This window comes from Panthera leo, chromosome A1 (assembly GCF_018350215.1).
Source record: "Panthera leo isolate Ple1 chromosome A1, P.leo_Ple1_pat1.1, whole genome shotgun sequence".
Classification (NCBI taxonomy): Eukaryota; Metazoa; Chordata; class Mammalia; order Carnivora; family Felidae; genus Panthera; species Panthera leo.
In genome coordinates this window covers 171,489,007-171,508,044 of record NC_056679.1, presented here as the reverse complement: position 1 = coordinate 171,508,044, position 19,038 = coordinate 171,489,007, and the positions used below count along the sequence as shown (strand labels likewise).

Genomic DNA, 19,038 nt, shown 5'->3' with positions numbered 1-19,038 from the left:
AGTCTTAATAGAACAAGACAAATATGCATCTGTGACCCATTTCCTTAAAAAAAAAACACTTCAGGAAAAGAAATTCCAAGTTAACAATAGAGAGAGTGTAGCTAAATAAATGTTAATTTCCAACAAGCAGTAGTAATTCTAGCAAAATGTGTCTTCAGTGTATAACCTTTTGTATTTAAGTTCTGCTAATAGTACTTTACTCTGCTTTTTTCTTCCTCAAGGGGAGGATAGATGATTATAACAAAGTGGATGTGATATCCAAGATGAGCATTCAGGGCATGGGGAGTAGTTAAGTAGGGCTAGAAAAGTAAACGCAAGTTAGGGAGTAGAGATAGTCATTGGTTAATGGCAAGAAATTTTGGCTCAAGAAGCACAAGTCTTCCGAGGATTTTTTTTAAACTGGTTGTAGTTTATTTTTCTCTTGGTGCAAGCCACCGGGTTGCAGAGTGTCAGGAAGGCTCGAGTGTGGCTTGGAGAGTGAAGAGTGGGGTTCTCTCAACTTCCTTTTTGCTGTTTTGCTGTAGAAGAACCCAACCATTTTTGCTGGCTGCAGCTTGCCTAGTAGTGGGTAGCAGAGGGGAGGGAAGGGCTCTGATGAGCCCAGCACCTCCTGAACCCTGCTGGCTGCTGGTGGCCACCCAGGACTGGGGCCCGATGTTGGCCTTGTCAGGCTGGCCACCAGGTTGCCTCCTCCTGGCTTCCAGAGTCAGGTCACAGGTATTGGTGCCGCTGGAGGCCTGAGGGAGATTCTGAGCATTCTGGGGACTCCCAACACTGTAGCCATGGACTGGAGGGTGGACTTGGTGAAAAAGAAGCTTGCCTACCAGGATTTGGGTTGGTGTTGGGGAGACCCGGGTGGTGAGGCGTGGCTTCTCCAGGATGCCCTGCATTTCCCAGGAGCTGTTATTGGACATGGAACCTTGGTGGCACCGGAAATAATCGTGGATGGCCAGGAGGGAGCCATTGGAGGGGATGACTGCTGTGCTGTCACTTGTGGGCCTGTGGAAACCAGTGCAGCCACCTCTTGTGGGCCTTGGTGCATGATCACCAGTGGCAGGGGTGCAGATGGGGACCCTAGGCCATAGAGCCCATTTGCAAAGGAGACTGAGGCAGGCCCCTCCAAGACCGAGGCCTGCATGTCACAAACTCTCTTAAGGATCTGAATTTTATTCTGAAAGCAAAATGAAATTTTTTAAAGGTCTTATTTTTTCCAGGGAATGATATGATCCTATTTTTCTGTTAAGAATTTCATCTATTTTTCGGGAAGGTTGTTTGGAAGGGACATAAGTGTGAATGTTGGCAGAGCACTGAAGGTTTCAGAAATCCGGTGGATAGTGACCTGAAGTGGATTCCAAAAGACAACAGATTTAGTGACTGAATGCACATGCCAGGGTTGCACATTGTTGGTAGGTTTCTCTTACTTGGATATATGGAGACTGTGGTGCTGTTTACTAAAATGGGAATTCAGGAAACACAAGGTGTTAAGAACATTATCCCTTAAGCTTGTGGATGCAGTCAAACTTGGTCCAGTCTTCTAGAAATAATCAGAGTAGTATCTAACATTTGGATTCCCTCACTATGGCCTTTGGTTGTGAGCATTTGGAGAAAAGAAACTTAACACAGCTGACTTTTATAATTCATTTCCTTTGCCCTTTTCCTGCCCTTCCCAGTGACATCAAGAGTTGGCTTGCAAAGAAAGAGAAATTACAAAGGACACAGCCTGGTGCATGAGTGTGTGAATGCATGCTGCATTGTAGGTAATGGTGGCTGAGGACGGTGTTGATGGTTCATTGTATTGGTTCATGTATCTCTGGCTTCTCTCACCCTCACTCCACAGGCAGAAAGACTGGATGGGGGAGAGAAGGAGGGCAAGCCAGCCCAAGTTGCATAGCATCCTGATTAAGAGGTTCTAGAGTCGTATTGCCTGGGTTCTAGTTCTGGCTCTGCTGCTTAACTAGTTGTGACATCTTGGATGAGACACTTGACTTCATCTCTTTGTGTCTATTAGTTGCTTCATTCTGCAAAATGGAGACAATCATAGTACTGGCCCTATTTTAAAGTCTTAACATAAATTACTGTATGTAAAACACTTAGAATGAGTTACTATATTAACAGTATTTGGGACAGTGGGTGGCACTATTCTAACAGGTTCTTTTAGGCAAATGGAATGAACAAAGCCATAGATAATGGGCATGAGAATTGATGGAATTGCACCATAATGACCTTTTTATCCTGTACCCATGGTTTTAGACCCTGTAAGTAACACATCGTAAAGGTTGTTCCTACCAGTAAGACCGTGTCATAGTTGTAGTGGCAGTGGCATTAATGAGAATGGTGAGAGTAGCTTTTATGTAACTTCCACATTGACCTCGTGAGGTTGACACTTCGCTGTCCCAGCTCTGCAGGTGCAGAGACTGGCTGTTGGAGAGGGTCAGTAGCTGCCCAGATGAATACTGGAGCTGGGAAGCAATCCATCCAGTCTCACTTGAGAGCCTACACTTTTGAGCCACTACCCTGTATTGCTTATGTGTGTTTAAATAGTTCCTGTTCACTCAACAGCCCCCTCATAAAAGCACAGAAGTGGCTTTATTTTCCTTCAAGGTGATTGGCTGTTGCTGTGATTATCAGAGACTGAAACTTCAGGTCTGGGTAGTGTAAGATATCATTAATCTCTTTTTTCCATTTCTCTTTTAGATATCAGTTTTTCTTGCAGGTGAAGCAAGATGTCCTTCAGGGCCGGCTGCCCTGCCCTGTCAACATCGCTGCTCAGCTGGGAGCATATGCCATCCAGTGTAGGTTCCACTAAAGCATATTGAGAAAAAAAATGTGAATGTTTCTTTTTAAGCAAGTTTAGGTACTAAAGTTCTTCTTATCAAGTGATATTTTCCTAAAAAAATATTTAGTCAAAATTCAAGTTTTAATCAGTGTCCTCTCAGAAGAGCTAAAAGTGAAACCAGTTACATATCCCTTGTAATAGGTCACATTGGAGTTTTAGTCACAGGAACAGCATTGATTCTTAATTAGGTGGAGTGTCTGAAAAGCCCTTCTAGTCTACATCCCACCTGAGTTTTATTGATCCCCCAAGCTGTTTTGTCTCAGAGATCACATTGCTCCCAGGCAGCTGTTGTGAAGATTCCATGTGGTCAGATGCCAGTGACCGTTCAGGGTGTGGCACACATGTGTCACTCATTGCGCTTCAGCTCTTGGCATCAATATGGCAACCATGTGGGGGCAGCTCCACACTGCATTGTCATTTTGGAGGCTGAGGATGTTTCCACTTACAAATACTGAGTCCTTTCTAAGAATGAAGCCAGGGATGGGGGCAATGAGACAGCATTTTCCTTGCCTTTATGGCATTTCCAGTTCAGAGATGGTGTGGAAAAAAAATGTCCTAGGAAAAATGGCACATAGTTGAACTGGGTTGGACTTGGAAGGTGGATTAACATAGGGAGGAAAACTTTAATAAATGTAATATGATGAGCTTCTGGTTTGATTTTGCTTCTTTGTATAAACTAATATACAGCATTATGTTAAATTTCCCTGACCGCTGTTTGGGGCATATACATTTTGATTCATATGCTCTTGATGCCTTTTTCTGAGAGGATATGTTGACATCATCATTGTTTTTTGCCTCTAGCTTTTCTAATATATGCACAATAAATTCTATTTATGCCATTTTATTTCATGCAACCTGGTAAGAATAATTGAAATGAAAATGATAATTATAGTCTTTCCGAAAGCAAAAATACAGAACTTATGTTCTTAAGACAAGATTTTATTTATACCGTTCATATATACTCACCAGTCATTTTTTATTAAAATTAGTTATGTATGAATTTATTAATAAGACATTTGAAGAAAATTTTTTGGCATTATAGGAATATTTTTGAGTATTTTTAGGAATATTGTTCTAAAGTGGAAAAAAAATACAATTTGTTTTTTAGCTGAGCTTGGAGATTACGACCCATATAAGCATACTGCAGGTTATGTGTCAGAGTACCGGTTTGTTCCTGATCAGAAGGAAGAACTTGAAGAAGCCATAGAAAGGATTCATAAAACTTTAATGTAAGAATCACATTTTATTAACTATAGTCAACATGCTGTACATTAGATCCCCAATACTTCATTTTATAACCAAAAGTTTATATTCTTTAGTCAGCATCTCGCCATGTCCCCCATCCCCAGTCCCTGGCAACCACCATTGTAGTCTTTGTTTCTATGAGGTTGGCTTTATCAGATTCCACTTCAAATGCTCTCGTAGTGTTTGTCTTTCTCTGTCGTATTTCACTTTGAGTAATGCCCTCAAGAACCATCAATATACTTGAGAGTTGCTAAGAGAGTAGATCTTAAATGTTCTTACCACATGAGAAAGAAATGTAATCATGTGACAAAATGAGGGTGTTAGCTAACCCTATGTTGGTAGTCATTTTGCAATATATAAGTGTATCAAATCAATACATTGTACTCCTTAAAGTTGCACAGTGTTGTATATTGTATTTGATATACAACCAAAGCTAGAAAAAAAATCATGTCTTATGTTACATCATCCATTAAGTATCATCTTTTGCTCTTGGTAGTCTTAAGACAAGTTTCTAGAATGATAAATTCTTCACATATGCCTTGAACATTCTAGTATTTTTTTCTTTTAAGTTTTTTTTTTACTGCTTATAACACTAAAATGCTCATAGAAAACCCAAGTAACTTTAAAAATGTAAAGGAGAGAGTAAATTTCAAAACCTAACGTCAATGTATTTTTGATTAATGGCCTTCCAGACCTCTCTTTATGCATAAATTCACATAAAGAAAATTTATTTTGTATAGATTTATGTATGTATGATTTAACATTAACGGAATCATTCTGTATATATTGTTATTTTGCAATTTGCTATTTTTTCAGTCATCAGTACCTTGTGAAATTTATTCTTCTAGTTATAAGTATATTTTAAAACCACAAAAGCCTTAATGTATTCTGGATTGGGTCTGTCTTAAAGATGTAAATTCTTTACAGTTATAAGCAAAGTCCTATTCAGTCTACAGCAATGAATCTGGAAATCATGATGACACCTTGGAGGGTATTATGTTAACACCACATGCACTTCTGAGAATATACACACTCCCCTAGTAGGATTTTCAATTAATGGCCTGCAGCATTGAAGTTATAATTTAATTATAGTTATTTTGGTTAAATCCTCTATACTGATTAATTTTGCTTTATTCCCTCTTATGTAACATTCCCTCTTGAATTTGCTTGGTTTCAGATCTATTATAGTTAAGAAAAAAAAAATAGAATTAATCTGGTCAACAAAAAATGTTTGCCTAAAGGATCTGTTTCAGTGAGTAGCAGCAGAAGTCAATTGCTGAATTGTAATCAGAGAAACCAGGCTTTCCATCTTGTATTAGCATGCACCAGAATGCTCTTAAGCCTGATTATAGAGTCCTTCATTTTAAGGTTTCCCTGAAGTGGATGCTAAGAGAGTGCCTCTTATAACATTATGAAGGGCAGTGTGTTTGGCACATTCTGAGAATACTAATTCCAGGAGTTTCAAAGTACAATTACATTTTTGAAATTATCAAGGAGCTTTGGGTAAAGGGCCTTACATGTTTTATGTGATGGTATTGACAGTGTGACTGTTATTTCTAAGAGAATAAAGCTTGATCAAGATTTAGTAGCTTTACTGAGAACAAACTGAGGGTTGATGGGGGGTGGGAGGGAGGGCAGGGTGGGTGATGGGTATTGAGGAGGGCACCTTTTGGGATGAGCACTGGGTGTTGTATGGAAACCAATTTGACAGTAAATTTCATATATTAAAAAAATAATAAAAAAAAAAAACAAAAAAAAAAAAAAAAAAAAAAAGATTTAGTAGCTTTCTTGTGTCTAATTTGTCATGAACATTCTTTATAGATTTCAAAATTGAGGTGTATTGCTGGATGTTCCAGGGTACCATGGCTGAAACTTTGGATGCATCAAAGCAGGATTTATTAATTAAAAAAATTCATAGCTCCTTTTGTTAACTAAAAATCTGTCTCACACACACACACACACACACACACACACACACACACACACACAGAGTTCCACTCATCCATGGAGATTCCAGGCAGATGCTCACACTCATTAGGAATGAATACCATTTATGTAATTATCACCAATGAAGATTTTGGGATGATTTCTATACTTTGTATTAAGAAAATGACAAGTATTCTTACAATTTATAAATATTAATGTATTTTCAAACTACATACGTAGTCAGGAGATGCTGAGTTAGGTGTTGGGGAGAGACCCCAGTTAGGTGTTGGGGAGCCCATTCTCTTCTCCCTGCCCACTACTATTCTCCTTTTCCTCCTCATGGAGAGCTGCTGGTGCATGGAGACGTTTTACTCTTTGTAAAGGATATATTCTTTAATTCAAGTGCTTATATTCTGAATCTCTTTGAGGGTTTCTGAAACAGAATTTTTAATATATGCTGGGACATTGGGATTGGCTATAATGAGCAAAAACAGATTTGGTAAATGAAATTAACTTAATACAAGTTTCACCTCAGAGTGTAAAATTTTGTCACCAAGAAGGCAAGGGACTTCTTCAAATACTAAGACTTAAGTTTGCATTAGGACAAAGGATTATTTATTTCTCCAGTGAATATGGTGAAGCTGGTTCTCATATCCTGTAAGTGCAGTACCTATTAGTAAAGTAAGGCTCTTTGTTTTTATGCTGGGTGTAGGGGTCAGGCTCCTTCTGAAGCAGAGCTGAATTACTTGAGGACTGCTAAATCTCTGGAGATGTATGGCGTTGACCTCCATCCTGTCTATGTGAGTAACATTTAATTAATACGAGATATTTTAAGCTGATGACATTTTTCTTAAAAAGTCACCGAAACTCCCAAAGGAAAGCTGTAGTCCTGTTGTTTAGCAAGCAGATGATACTTTCTCATCTGTTTTTCAAACACAAAGCATCTCTTGCATGGATTAAACCCTAATGAGTTTTGCTTAAAAGTCTGTGATTATATTTCCATGTGTAGAAAACAATTAACTGGGCTTGAAAACACAATCTGGATAACAGCTCCATAGGGCTTAGCTAAACGTCAAAACAATTTAAAATTGGTCTATAATTGATTGTATGAGACAGAAAACAGGAGGATTTTCCAAAAATAGATTTTATGACCGAAAAGCATTTGTGAAATCCCTTACCAGAAAAGTAGCCTTTAGGCACCAGTGTAGGTGCAGGTGTTGATGGTTCTATGTTGGATGTACAGGTTCTCTCAATATTAGGGTTACTGCTTACTATAGTTATCACTACTGCATTAGAAATGGTTTTGCAAATTTTCTTTAGTGGCCGATGAACACTGGCTGAATATAGACAGAGTTTATACTAAATCTGTGTTGAGTGTTCTGGAGCCATGTCTTAACCTTGAAACCATTTCTCAAAGGTTACCAATTGACAGTTTTTTGCCTGTGAGGTTGAAATGCCATTGCCTTTCATTTTGTAAGAGTTGAGTTAGCAATAGTCCAAATTTGATGATTTGAGAAAATGAGCCAGGTGCCTTATTCTTTACACAAAATGAATTGCTCAAGATTTTCTATAGACAAGGTCAATTAAATTATGGAATGTGATTTTTAAGGAACCCTGATTAAACTTACCATAATGCAATTAACTCATTTATGGATTCATTTTGCAATATTCGTTTGCTCGTCAGAGTTTCCTAAACCAAGAAATCTTCTCGTTTTCTTCGTAAAAAGTTAGAAGCACCTCTGGGTATACTGTTAGTATGGCAATAAAAGTTACATGTTTGGGTCAAGTAGTAGTTTCTTGATATTTTAGATTCCAATCTCATTACATCATTACATGCTCTATACTACTGTCATTTAAGAACACCTCTAAAACTTAGTGGAATAGTTACTGTTTTCCCTTCTAGCCACATTAATCATGTTGAGCTTTTAGTTTTTTAAGAAACATATAGCAAGTGTGTAAAAGAGAGAATCTTCTGAAAAATGGCTCTGCTTTTGTGTAATGCTTATCCTAATTCATATACACTTTTTTTGTGGATGGTAGGAGTTTATGGCAAATGAGCTGGATTCAGTAGAATCTTCCATACATTCCTCTAAAATTGAATTTTCAGAACTGAAAGTGGGCAACAGCTGGGATTCTGCAAAAATACATGAGTTGTCTTATATTCTTGGGAGTATGACTTTACAGGCTGTTATTTGACCTTAGAGTAGAAATACAATTCATACAGACGTATGCATGTCCTTCATTACCCACAGTGTTTGTGACTTTGTCATTTCAGAATCTCATTTTCTTAATTAGGATTTATCATCTCCTGGAAATTGAGGGTCTTCAGTCTTTACCAGAAGAGATGTATTTTTAACTCTTTTGAGTAGTAAAGTCACAAATGGAAGTAGGAGGGAGCATGATAGAAACATCAGAAAATCCAGGTGTGTGCCTGAAGGCAGCTGCCTGAACTCAACTTTCTGGAGAAGGGTGGTGGAAAGCCAGGTTTCATGATTATCTACATCTAAGAATAAGATCGAGATGAGCCAACCCTTGGGAAGGAACTCTTGATAGAAGCCAGTGGTTCTCAATCCTTGGCTGCACAGGAGAAATCACCTGGAGTATTTATGTATTTTTGATTCCTAGGCCCCTTCATTACAGATTCTGATTTAACTGGTTTTGGTAGCACCTGGGCATCAGCATGTTAAGCTGCACAGGTGATTTCAGTTAATGTGCAGCCAGGGTTGAACTGCACTGTAGGTGCAGTGTGGGGTGAGTCGATCAGTGGCCTGATTGGTAGTCCAGGTTCTTTTAATGAACTGAAGTTCTAAGTATGAATATACTAAGAAAAATTTTCATTAAAAAAATGAAAAAAAATGAGCAGCAAGCTAGCTATTACCATAGCTTAGCTAGCTTTCTAAATTGATGTCTTTGACAAACTGGACCCAATATTAATACAACATATTATGTTTGTATGGCCAATTACAGTTTGACAAGGAGCTGTGACATGAATACATTCATGGGTAATAGGCATATGCTTGTTTTTGCAGGGAGAAAACAAATCTGAGTATTTCTTAGGATTAACTCCAGTTGGTGTTGTTGTCTACAAGAATAAAAAGCAAGTGGGGAAGTATTTCTGGTAAGTATAACTTGAGGGCAGAGTTAGTATTAAAATTATACGCTGTATATACTAGGCTTATGGGGCTTACTTGTCAGTGAAAACAGGTACGTTTCCAGTGGTTGATAAATAAATGAGTAAAACTGGGTATACATTTTCTCCCAGTGCATCTTAGTGTGTATTTTCTCTGTAAATTTTAGGTACTGTGATTCTGGACTCTCTTGTCCATGCAAATTATGTGTAGTAGGATTTCCTATCCATTCCAGTGTATGCTGGTGGGCTGTGGGCCCAGGACTACTTTGAGTTCTAACTCTAAATGCGGGAGGCATTTGGAGGGCCTGGGAGCCTGTAGCCCTACACTGTGTCTGGGAAGGCAGACTGCTGAGACTTTGGGGATTCCAAGCTTGTCTGTATCTACTGGAGAAGTACAGGAGAATGAAAATGGATTTTATTTAGGAAAGTGTCCAGAGCAAATGACATACAGGGAACTGTCTACAATTACTGGAGCAGTATATACAGAAACTGAAACGAGCCAGTCTGTTCCCACTGGATACTTCTCTGAATTTCTGAAAGATTAATTCTTAAAAACTACACCACCACCGCCATCTGCTTTGTTTTTCAGGCCACGGATTACAAAGGTTCACTTCAAGGAGACACAGTTTGAGCTCAGAGTACTGGGAAAAGATGTAAGTTTTTGTTGACTGCTCAGCTTCCCTTAACTGAGGAGAGAAGTCTTATCTGCTCGTTGAGAACTTAAAAATCATTGTGAAATAAAACTGCCATGTTTCTTCAGCTGCAGCCACATGGAACCAGGTTAATGGACTCATGTGCACAACTTCTTCTCAAGGAAGGGAAAGGGAAGTGAGTAGAAATGAACGAGTTGATTATAGAGGAGTGTCATTTTAGTTTTAGCAAAAAGAGAAGAAAACCCTTTCTAGGGCACAAGAGAGAAGAGGAGGTGATGATCATTATTAGAGTAGTTTGCTTCGAAGTACTGTCTATGAAGGTAGGATTCATCTCCTCAGAAGCGTGCAACCTACATATAGGATAAAGAGTGTCCTCATTTTGTCCCAGGGTAAATTAAACAACCTGTAGGGAGTAACACTTCTATTCTCTCTGGCATGGTGGATAAGCCAGATGGGAAATTCTGATGCTTTCAAAGGAGAATGTAAGGCAAGGGTGCAAAAATATCTTTGCCCTGCAAGCTGGCAGTGTCCTCCAGGATTGTTTGGGTCACGGGCACAGTATTTAGCAGAGTCTGGAGGTAGCTTTTAAGCAGTGGGGCCAAAAAAGGCAAGAATGTGAAAGCTTCCTTTTAATCTACCTGTGAAAAGGGTGCTCCCTTGAAGTGCGATTACTCTAATTTGTATTTATGGGATAAGTTAGTGGAAATACGATGTACGAGAACCATCCTTCTGTCTCTTTGGTAGTAATTTTATGTAGACCCAAACCCTGAGTGGATGCATTGAATGGATTTTCTGAGGAGATTCTTTTGTAAAAATGAGGCAAAGAAAACCTGCGCTTCTGCATCTGCACGTTGAGACACGGGAAAGGAGTGGCCGCTGCCTCAGGTGCAGCACGGTACCAGGCAAGTCCTCCCACATAGCAGGTGCCTGCTCAGGATTTGTTGAACAATCTGTGAACGGATGGACTGAGATTACATACTGTCAAATCAGAAAGCCTGATTTTTCTAGAAAAATACAGCAGTCCTTCCCTGAACTGTGTGACATGCTGCCATTTATTGATAAAATTAAAATTGGATTTTGAAATGAGTTTTAACTTGTAAGGAGGGAAATTCCAGATTAGATAAAAAAAAAATGATAGTCCCAACACCTCATCATAGTTCTTAGCAGCCTAGTTTTCTTCAGTTCCTGATTAGACGCATCAGTGATAAAAGATGTGCTGTGAGATTGAATTAAAGTCATCCCCAAAGTAGAACAGCTAATTGGATAGTAGGGCTACGTGATTTTTTTCCCTGTCCTGCCACTGGTTTCACAAGAACTAATGCAAGGAATAAAGTCTGTTCAATACGTTGAAAATAATGTTTCACGTTTTTAAGAAGAATATTATAAAATAATAAGACTTTCTGTGGAAGCATTACTATTATTTAGAGTCATTTTTCCCCCTCATACCTGTTATTTTCGTGAGTGAGGTCCTTTGGTCAACTACTTTTATGTTATTATTAGAGTGCCTTAAAATGTCTTCTGCCTCAGGATAAACATTTGTCAAAGTGTCAGCTAACTTGAACTTCTTACTTCTTAGATTTTTTCATTATTAGGTGAAAACAAAACAACAAAATTGATAGTTTTCATGTTATTTTTTTAATGGCAGTGTCATGGTGTGACCTTGTTTCCTCCCAACCCCGCTTTGCCTCAGTCCATTCTGCAGCTTTGAAAAGGAGTGGGTGTGGGGCACCTGGGTGGCTCAGTGGGTTGAGTGTCCAACTTTGGCTCAGGTCATGATCTTGCAGTTCATGAGTTTGAGCCCCACATCGGGCTCGTTGCTGTCAGTGCGGAGCCCACTTCAGATCCTCTGTCTCTCTCTCTCTGAAAAAATAAATAAACATTAAAAAAAAAAGAAAGAAAAGAAGAGGAGTGGGTGTTTGGGTGTCGCCTGAGGCACTGCGTGCTCCTGGTTCATTAGCCTAATGTCACCAATCTCTTACAGTGAAGCAGGTCACGTAACTCAGGCTTGAATCACAGGGATTTTTTTTTTAATAGGACATTAATTTAACCAAAGCACTCCTCTTCCTGAGCGTTCTTGCTTTGCAGTCTTTCTTCCCTCTCCACCTGGGTATGTCTGTGAGGAATGATTTACATAATGGTGGAATTAAGCTGATTATTATGGAGACCTAACTGTAATCATAGATTATATATAAAAACCCCATGAAACCCGTCACCTGGAACAGTAATCACAACCAGCTCGCAAAATGGTTGAAATGCTTATTCTGGTTTTCTGCTCCACTGGTCCAGTCAGAGAGACTTAACTCAGTATGTTCAGCGCTCTTAGGGCCAAATTCAGACATTCAGTTCCCAAAAGATCAGCAATGTCCTACAGATAAAAGATTTTTCCTGTTGTCACACTATGCCACTAACACTGTCCAGCTCCACTTTTTAATATTAACAGTGTCTACCAAAGCACATTATCATATCTTAATAAATATAATGTGCTAACACATAGTATTTATTCATACATTTCTTTGCATCCACAAATAACAGTCTCATCTTTCTCAGATATAACCTTAGTGAGTTCACTGATTCAGATTTGAGAGAGGAACAAACACTGGTTTTGTAAAACTAAAACTAAAGTCTGGTTTTGTAAAAATTTAGTCCTCTGACAGATTCAGCAGGTAATTATAAATACTTCTGTGGATTAGTTAAGCTTCCAAATAGGTACTATGGCTTAAATAATACCTCTCAGAAAAATAAAAACTTTAAGTATAAAGGTCTTCCATGATGATTGTAGAAAATCTGGGAAATATACTGTAAAGAAGAAAATGAAAATTACCTCTTAAAATTCAGAGGTAATGATTATTATTTCAGTACAAGCCCTTTCAGATTTTGCTCTGTTAGCATGAATGTGTAATATACATATATATACACATATATATGTGTCATCCCCTACGTGGTTCTATACGTGGGTTTTATACTTAATTTCATATCATAAGCATTTTTCCTTTTATTTCATTTTTTCATATGTGCCTACACAGTGTTTGATAATGTGTTTTACTGTTTTATGTGCTTGACCTTTTTTTTCTTAATGTCGTGGATCAATGTTTTCCTCCTATTGTATCTTATAAATGTGTTCTGCTGGTAGAGGTGAAAGCTGTGGAATTTTATTTTTATCTCAAATCTGGCTGTTTTGCTGAATTCTTGTGTGTTAGCCAAGAGTTCTTAATTTTATTCTCATAAATTTTTGTAGGTATATAATTTTGTTGCTTGCAAATAAAAATAATTTATTTGCTCCTTTCTGTTATTTATGTTTCATATTGTATACTGTTGGTCGTAACTTACAGAAGAGTGTTAAGTGATCTAGTAATATAAAGCACCTTTGATTGGTTTCTGATTTCAGTGAAAATACCACTGTTCCACCACTTATGTGTTAGCTCTTGGTTTTAAGAACATGTGTTTATTATGAGAAGTTTAAATTTTTTTAAGTCTATTATCAAATGGTTGCTGTTTACTGAATTCCTTGAGGGCAAAGATTGTTGCTTGTTCACCCATTGACCACCTAGTGTTTATTTTCAAAATCTAGACAAGGAGCACCTGGCTGCCTCATTTGGTAGATCATGTGACTCTTGATCTTGAGGTTGTGAGTTTGAGCCCCACATTGGGTATAGAGATTACTTAAAATCTGAATAAAATATTATATTATATTATATTATATTATATTATATTATATTATATTATATTATATTATGTTATATTAAGTTATATTAAGTTATATTAAGTTATATTAAGTTATATTAAGTTATATTATATTATATTATATTATATTATATTATATTATATTATATATAATCTAAATGAGAGAGGTTAGTGGCTCAGACCAGGGTAGCAACATTCAAGGTGCTGAGAAGCTGTTGGATTCTGGATTTAGCTACATGGTTGTGTAAATGTGAGGAGGTATGAGAGGAGTACTGGCGACTTACAGGTGTTTGGCCTGAAAGGCAGGAAGAATGGAGCTGCCATCCACTGAAGTAATGGGGGCTTTGCATAGAGCAGGTTTGGGGAGGAAGGTTAAGACTTCCTTTTTTAATATATTGTATCTGAGATATCTGTTAGACATCTAAGTGGAGACGTTTAATAAGTGGGTTCTATAAGTCTGGAGTTTGGGACCAAAGTTTGGGGAGAATATTAAAATTTAAGAATCATTGACATATCCTGGTATTCAGAGCCAGGAGACTATATGAGGTCACTAGGAGAATGAGCATAGAGAAGAAGAGGAGGAACCAGAAAAGGAAGCTGAGAAGGAATAACAAAGGAGATAGGAAGAACACTAATTGTATTTAGTTTTGCCAGCTAAAAATCATGTATTACATGTCAGATGATGCTGATATGTCAAATAAGATGAGGACTAAGAATTGACTGCTGAATTTAGGATTGTAGGAGGTCATTGATAAGACAATTTTCAGTGGATTGAAGAGTGAGCTTTAACTCAGCAGTTCCACTGTTAGGTCTCTGCACGCTAGAGAATCACAAGGGGCGTGTATCTTTACTGTAGCGCTTATATGAAAGAAAAACCCTAAGAGGAGTCCGTTATTAGGGGAATGACCACCACTGATGCATGCTAATTAAGGAAAAACAAAAGAGGTAATAGGAGTAGAATTGGAGAGGGTGAGTATAGACAACTCTTTTGAGGAGTTTTGGCACAAAGAGGAACAAATAGGAAGATGGCTGTCAGGGGAAGCTGGTCAAGAGGGTTGGTTTTGTTTTTTAAGTTGGGAGAAATAATAGCACATTTACACTCTGATGAGGATGAACCAATATGCAATGAACACTTGACAATGTTGCGGGGAGAGAGAGAAATGCTGGAATGATACTCCTTAAGTAGACAATAGTGGATGACAGCTAGTGTATAAATAGAGGGGTTGGTTTTAGATGGCAGCCAGGACAGTTCATCTATGGTTAGCAGGCAGGAAGATAGAGCATGGGAATGTAGATTAGGGTAGCTGGTTAGTTCTCTTAGGATCGTTCTGCTTTTTATTTTGAGGGAACTAGGTATCAAGGTCATCAGCTAAGACTGAAGTTGGGGAGGAAGTGGTGGGGGTCTGAAGGAAGCAGAGGTATGAAATAGTGATTTTGAAGAGAAAATAGACAAGAGACATGTAGTTTGATGATAACCTATGATAGCATGGTGATACAGAGGGTCCTGAATTTAAAATGAGCCTACCACACTTGTTAGGATGAGCACTGGGTGTTGTATGGAAACCAATTTGATAATAAATTACATTATTAAAAATAAATAGATAGATATTCAAAAATCAGGAAAAAAAATAATAAAATGAGCCTACTCACGGTGTGCTTTTGTCCAACCACATTAGACAGTGCTGGTGCAGACACGAAGTGAGACTTGGCTTTCTCAAGAGAATAATACAAAGAGAAGGGCCAGGAATCCTGTGAGGCAGGGGAGAAAATACAGTGATTTATCATGGAATTGAAACTGAGAAAGGAAGAGAGCAAAGACCATGAAAGAGTGGTGGGTAGGTGGATGGAGGTCTTGGTGGAGTTGTTTGGGGGTGTAGAAACGGAAAGAGTAAGCTGGAAAGAGAGGGTGATGGTCAGAAAGTTGGGTGTGAGGCATTGAGATCACAGAGGAGCCTCAGTTATGTAAATGGGAAGTTGTCGGGCATTGATTCTCACCTCTCAGCAACATCTAGAGACAGTTTTGGTTGTCACAGTGCTGGACAGGGCAGAGATGTGCCTGGCATCTAGAGGGGAGAGGTTAAATGTACTCCCATACATGTCAATAATGCTGAAGCTGAGAAACCCTGGTGTGGAGTTACATGCATGAGAGCGAGTGGTTGGGACAGGGAGGAAGACAGTATCATTGAGAAGTTCAGGGAACTGAGATGTCTGGGTGTTGGAGGGATTGTTTCTATTTACATATGGAAATTTCCAATAGTTAACACAAGAGGAGTATTGGAGAATGTGACTATGACTGCAGTAGCATCGAAGTGTGGGTGAGGCAGGAGATTCAAAGCTGGGAGTTGTAGGAGGAAGAGAAAGAAAATGGTCTCAAAGTGGCCTTGGGGAGCAAGGAGGAGTCTTCACTTTTAGGCTTGGTGATATGAGAACATGGCAGGTGGGGGGGCAAAAGGCAGAGCTACCTATCATTCAGGTGGACTGCTAAGACCATGTCCTCAGGGGAGAGCTGGGTTTTTCCTGGCACAGAAGGGTTGAGGCAGTGTAAGAGAGCAGACTGAGGGGCAAAGGCATTTTACTGATGTTAGGCCATGAATTCCAGAGGGCACAAAGGAAGGGTTTCAGGAGTTGAGTGATGGTGGAGGAAGGGGACTGACTAGGGGATGTGCTGAGCATCATTTGGGGGTGCCTGAGATAAAGAGACCATAATAAGATGGGGTTCAGTGGATTCAAGGCAGATGAAGGTGGAGAAGCTGTGGATATTGGAAGTGAGTGAGAGCTGGTTTTCCATGTCTGCTCATCTACCCTAGCAATGGAGCTAGAAGACCTAGGGGAAGTGAGACAGTCCCAGTGCACAGTTGAGTCTCACCTCGTGTGGAAGATGGCTTCTCTTACCTGTCTGGTGGCTGGGGGACTTGAGCACAGGTGGGAAAACTAAGTTATGCCTCAAGCCCTGGGCTTTACTCACTGTGAGGAAAGTGGCTGCAGCGTGGGGCATGGAGAGGTAAGAATAGAGGCAGGCACTCGAGGAGACTGCCCAATGATCAGGAGAGGTGATGGAACAGCCATCACCACAAGGATGGAGGGAAGAGAGTGGATTTGAGAGGCACTGAGGAGGTAAGACTGCTTCTTATGGGTAGCAGATGGAATACTTTTGTGAAAAATGGAGAAGAGTTTGGATCATTCCCAAATACCTTGGTTTTATCAACAGAGCGTGCAGCCCCCAACAGTAGGCCCAGAGGTTGGCATGTACATTTGTTGAATAAATGAAACGAGGCTGTGATTACTTTTACGTATAATACATCATTAAGCTAACCTCAGCTAAACTTACCCAGCGTGACAGGATGTCGACCCAAAAGGTTCCTGGCAAGTCTGGCCACCAGTAATTAGACCCACTTGGCCGAACTCTTTGAGAAAAGTACACGGGAAGTGCTGGTGGCCAGGAGCAGTCACTTTGTCAGCAAGCCCAAGAGGTCTCACTTACATAAGCTAAGGATTCTTTCACATTTTATGTAGAACTATAGATCTAAAAATGTTTTTTATATGAAAGTAATTTCAAATTTACAAAAAGTGGCAAAAATGAAAATATTGCAAAGAACACGGTCACCTTTTATTACTTACAATCACAGTTAACATTTTACTCCATTTCCTTTTTCATTTCTCTCTCTCTCTCTCTACACACATGCACACACACACACACACACACACACACACACACACACAATTCTTTGCTGAATGATTTGAGGGCTTCATGTGTTACATGTCTCTAAATACTTCAGTGTGTATTTCCTAAGAATTGGGATGCTCTCTGATGGAACCACAGTTATCAACTTAACACGTTTATGTCATCTACTCTCTACATTCCAGTTTTATTGGTGGTTAGGCTAATAAGGTCCCTTAAAGCATTTTCCCTATCCAGTACAGAATCCAATTAATTAGTCTTCTTTAATCTGGAACACTTTTGAGCATTTTTGGGTTTTTTTTTTTTTGACATTTACATTTTGAAAGAATACAGTTCCACCTGCTTTTTACACAATAGAAAGCTTCTCATTTCATATTTGTCTGTTGTTTTCTTGTGATTGGACTGTAGATCTTTGTTCTCTGCTGGAAAGCCATGTAGGTGGTTGTGTCCTCATTAGGGCACATGATAGGGCACATCTGGAGGCACACGATGGCCATCTGTCACTTGGTGGTTATACTAAGTTTGATCACCTAGTCAGGATGTTGATTTGATTTCCCACTGTATAGTTATTGTTTTTATTCTTCCTCCTTTGCAACTAATAAGTAATCTGTGGGGGTATTTAATTCAGTGCAAATACCCTGCTCCTCTTCAAGCTTTCACTGTAGATTTAGTGTTCATTGAGGATTCTTGCCTGATCTGATCTTTTACTGTGATGCCTGTAAAATGTTGATTTTCTACCTCTTCCACACTCTCCACAGTCATCCCTTGGCATTGCACTGTAAGCAAGAGCCACACCTTTTATCCCTTTTATTTATCTATCTTATCAGCATGGGCTTATTAATTCCCTTTTTTCCCCCAGTGGTTTATGATATATTACGGTACCTAATTTTTTGGTGCTCAAGTTGTCTTAGATTTAGTCAGTGAGGGCTCCTTTAATCTGGCTCTTGTGCCCTTTTGACCTGACCCTATCATTTTTTGGCCACTTTCTTCCTTTTTGTTACAACGTGGTGTTTCAGGTGCATTCTGTACCTACATCTGCCCTGTTATCAGCCATTTTTCCGAGGAACTTTGGTTCTGTTTAGACAGGAAGGGTTAAGATCTAGGTGTTAGGTGTGGTCATTGTCATTGGGGTGACTTTGCTTTTTGGCCTTTTCAGTGGATAAGCTAAGGAATACATACATACAAATATAAATACATGTATACATATGTGTGCATATAAACGTGCTCATATGCACAGTAGAAATCGTGTGTTGATATCATATCTCCAATTTCCATCCATTCCCACAGGGTTCTTTCTGGCCTTTCCTCATTTCATATTTGTATGTGCTGAGAACCTTAGCTCCCAACAACAGAAATACATTTACTTGTTGGCTCAGTTCTAAAATATATCTCAAGTAGTTGCAGAATTGCTTTGTCCGAACCACTAAGATTAACAGTTGTTTGCAGTGCTTTCACTCACATACCATCCTGCCAAGACTGAGGGCATTTAGTCAGTGACTATGGTCTGAATTTACTAGGGTTGGCCCTTCCTTCTGGCTTTCCCTAGTACTGAGGCTTTGGTCTTCGTTTGAGATCTAGTTAGGTTTACTTGTCTCCATTTGCTTTCAGTTTTAGGTCCCCTTTGTATTCTTACTTATTTTATTTTATTTTTGAAGACGTAGAAGATTCACATGCTTCCACAGGTCAAAACTGTACAGAAAAAGGCACAGAGAAGTACCACTAATACCATATTCTTTCGGTCCTATTTCCTCACCCTCCCTTATAGGTAACCAACTTTATTGTTTTATGGTTTATCCTTCCTGTGTTTCTGTTTGTAAAGATAAGCACATTTAGAACATTTTCCTTCTTGGGGAGCCTGGGTGGCTCAATTGGTTGAGTGTCCAAACTC

The 19,038-nt window shown here is 39.0% G+C and overlaps 1 protein-coding gene across 2 annotated transcripts in view; it reads left to right on the top strand.

The window, feature by feature from the left end:
- EPB41L4A (erythrocyte membrane protein band 4.1 like 4A) overlaps window positions 1–19,038 on the top strand; it is a 253,070-nt gene that overhangs the window by 150,375 nt on the left and 83,657 nt on the right. For both annotated transcript variants that reach the window (XM_042945193.1, XM_042945184.1), the window contains exons 6-10: window positions 2,695–2,792; window positions 3,945–4,065; window positions 6,720–6,807; window positions 9,037–9,125; window positions 9,727–9,790. In XM_042945193.1, the coding sequence (XP_042801127.1) occupies window positions 2,695–2,792; window positions 3,945–4,065; window positions 6,720–6,807; window positions 9,037–9,125; window positions 9,727–9,790 (460 nt within the window). The remainder of the gene's footprint in view (window positions 1–2,694; window positions 2,793–3,944; window positions 4,066–6,719; window positions 6,808–9,036; window positions 9,126–9,726; window positions 9,791–19,038) is intronic.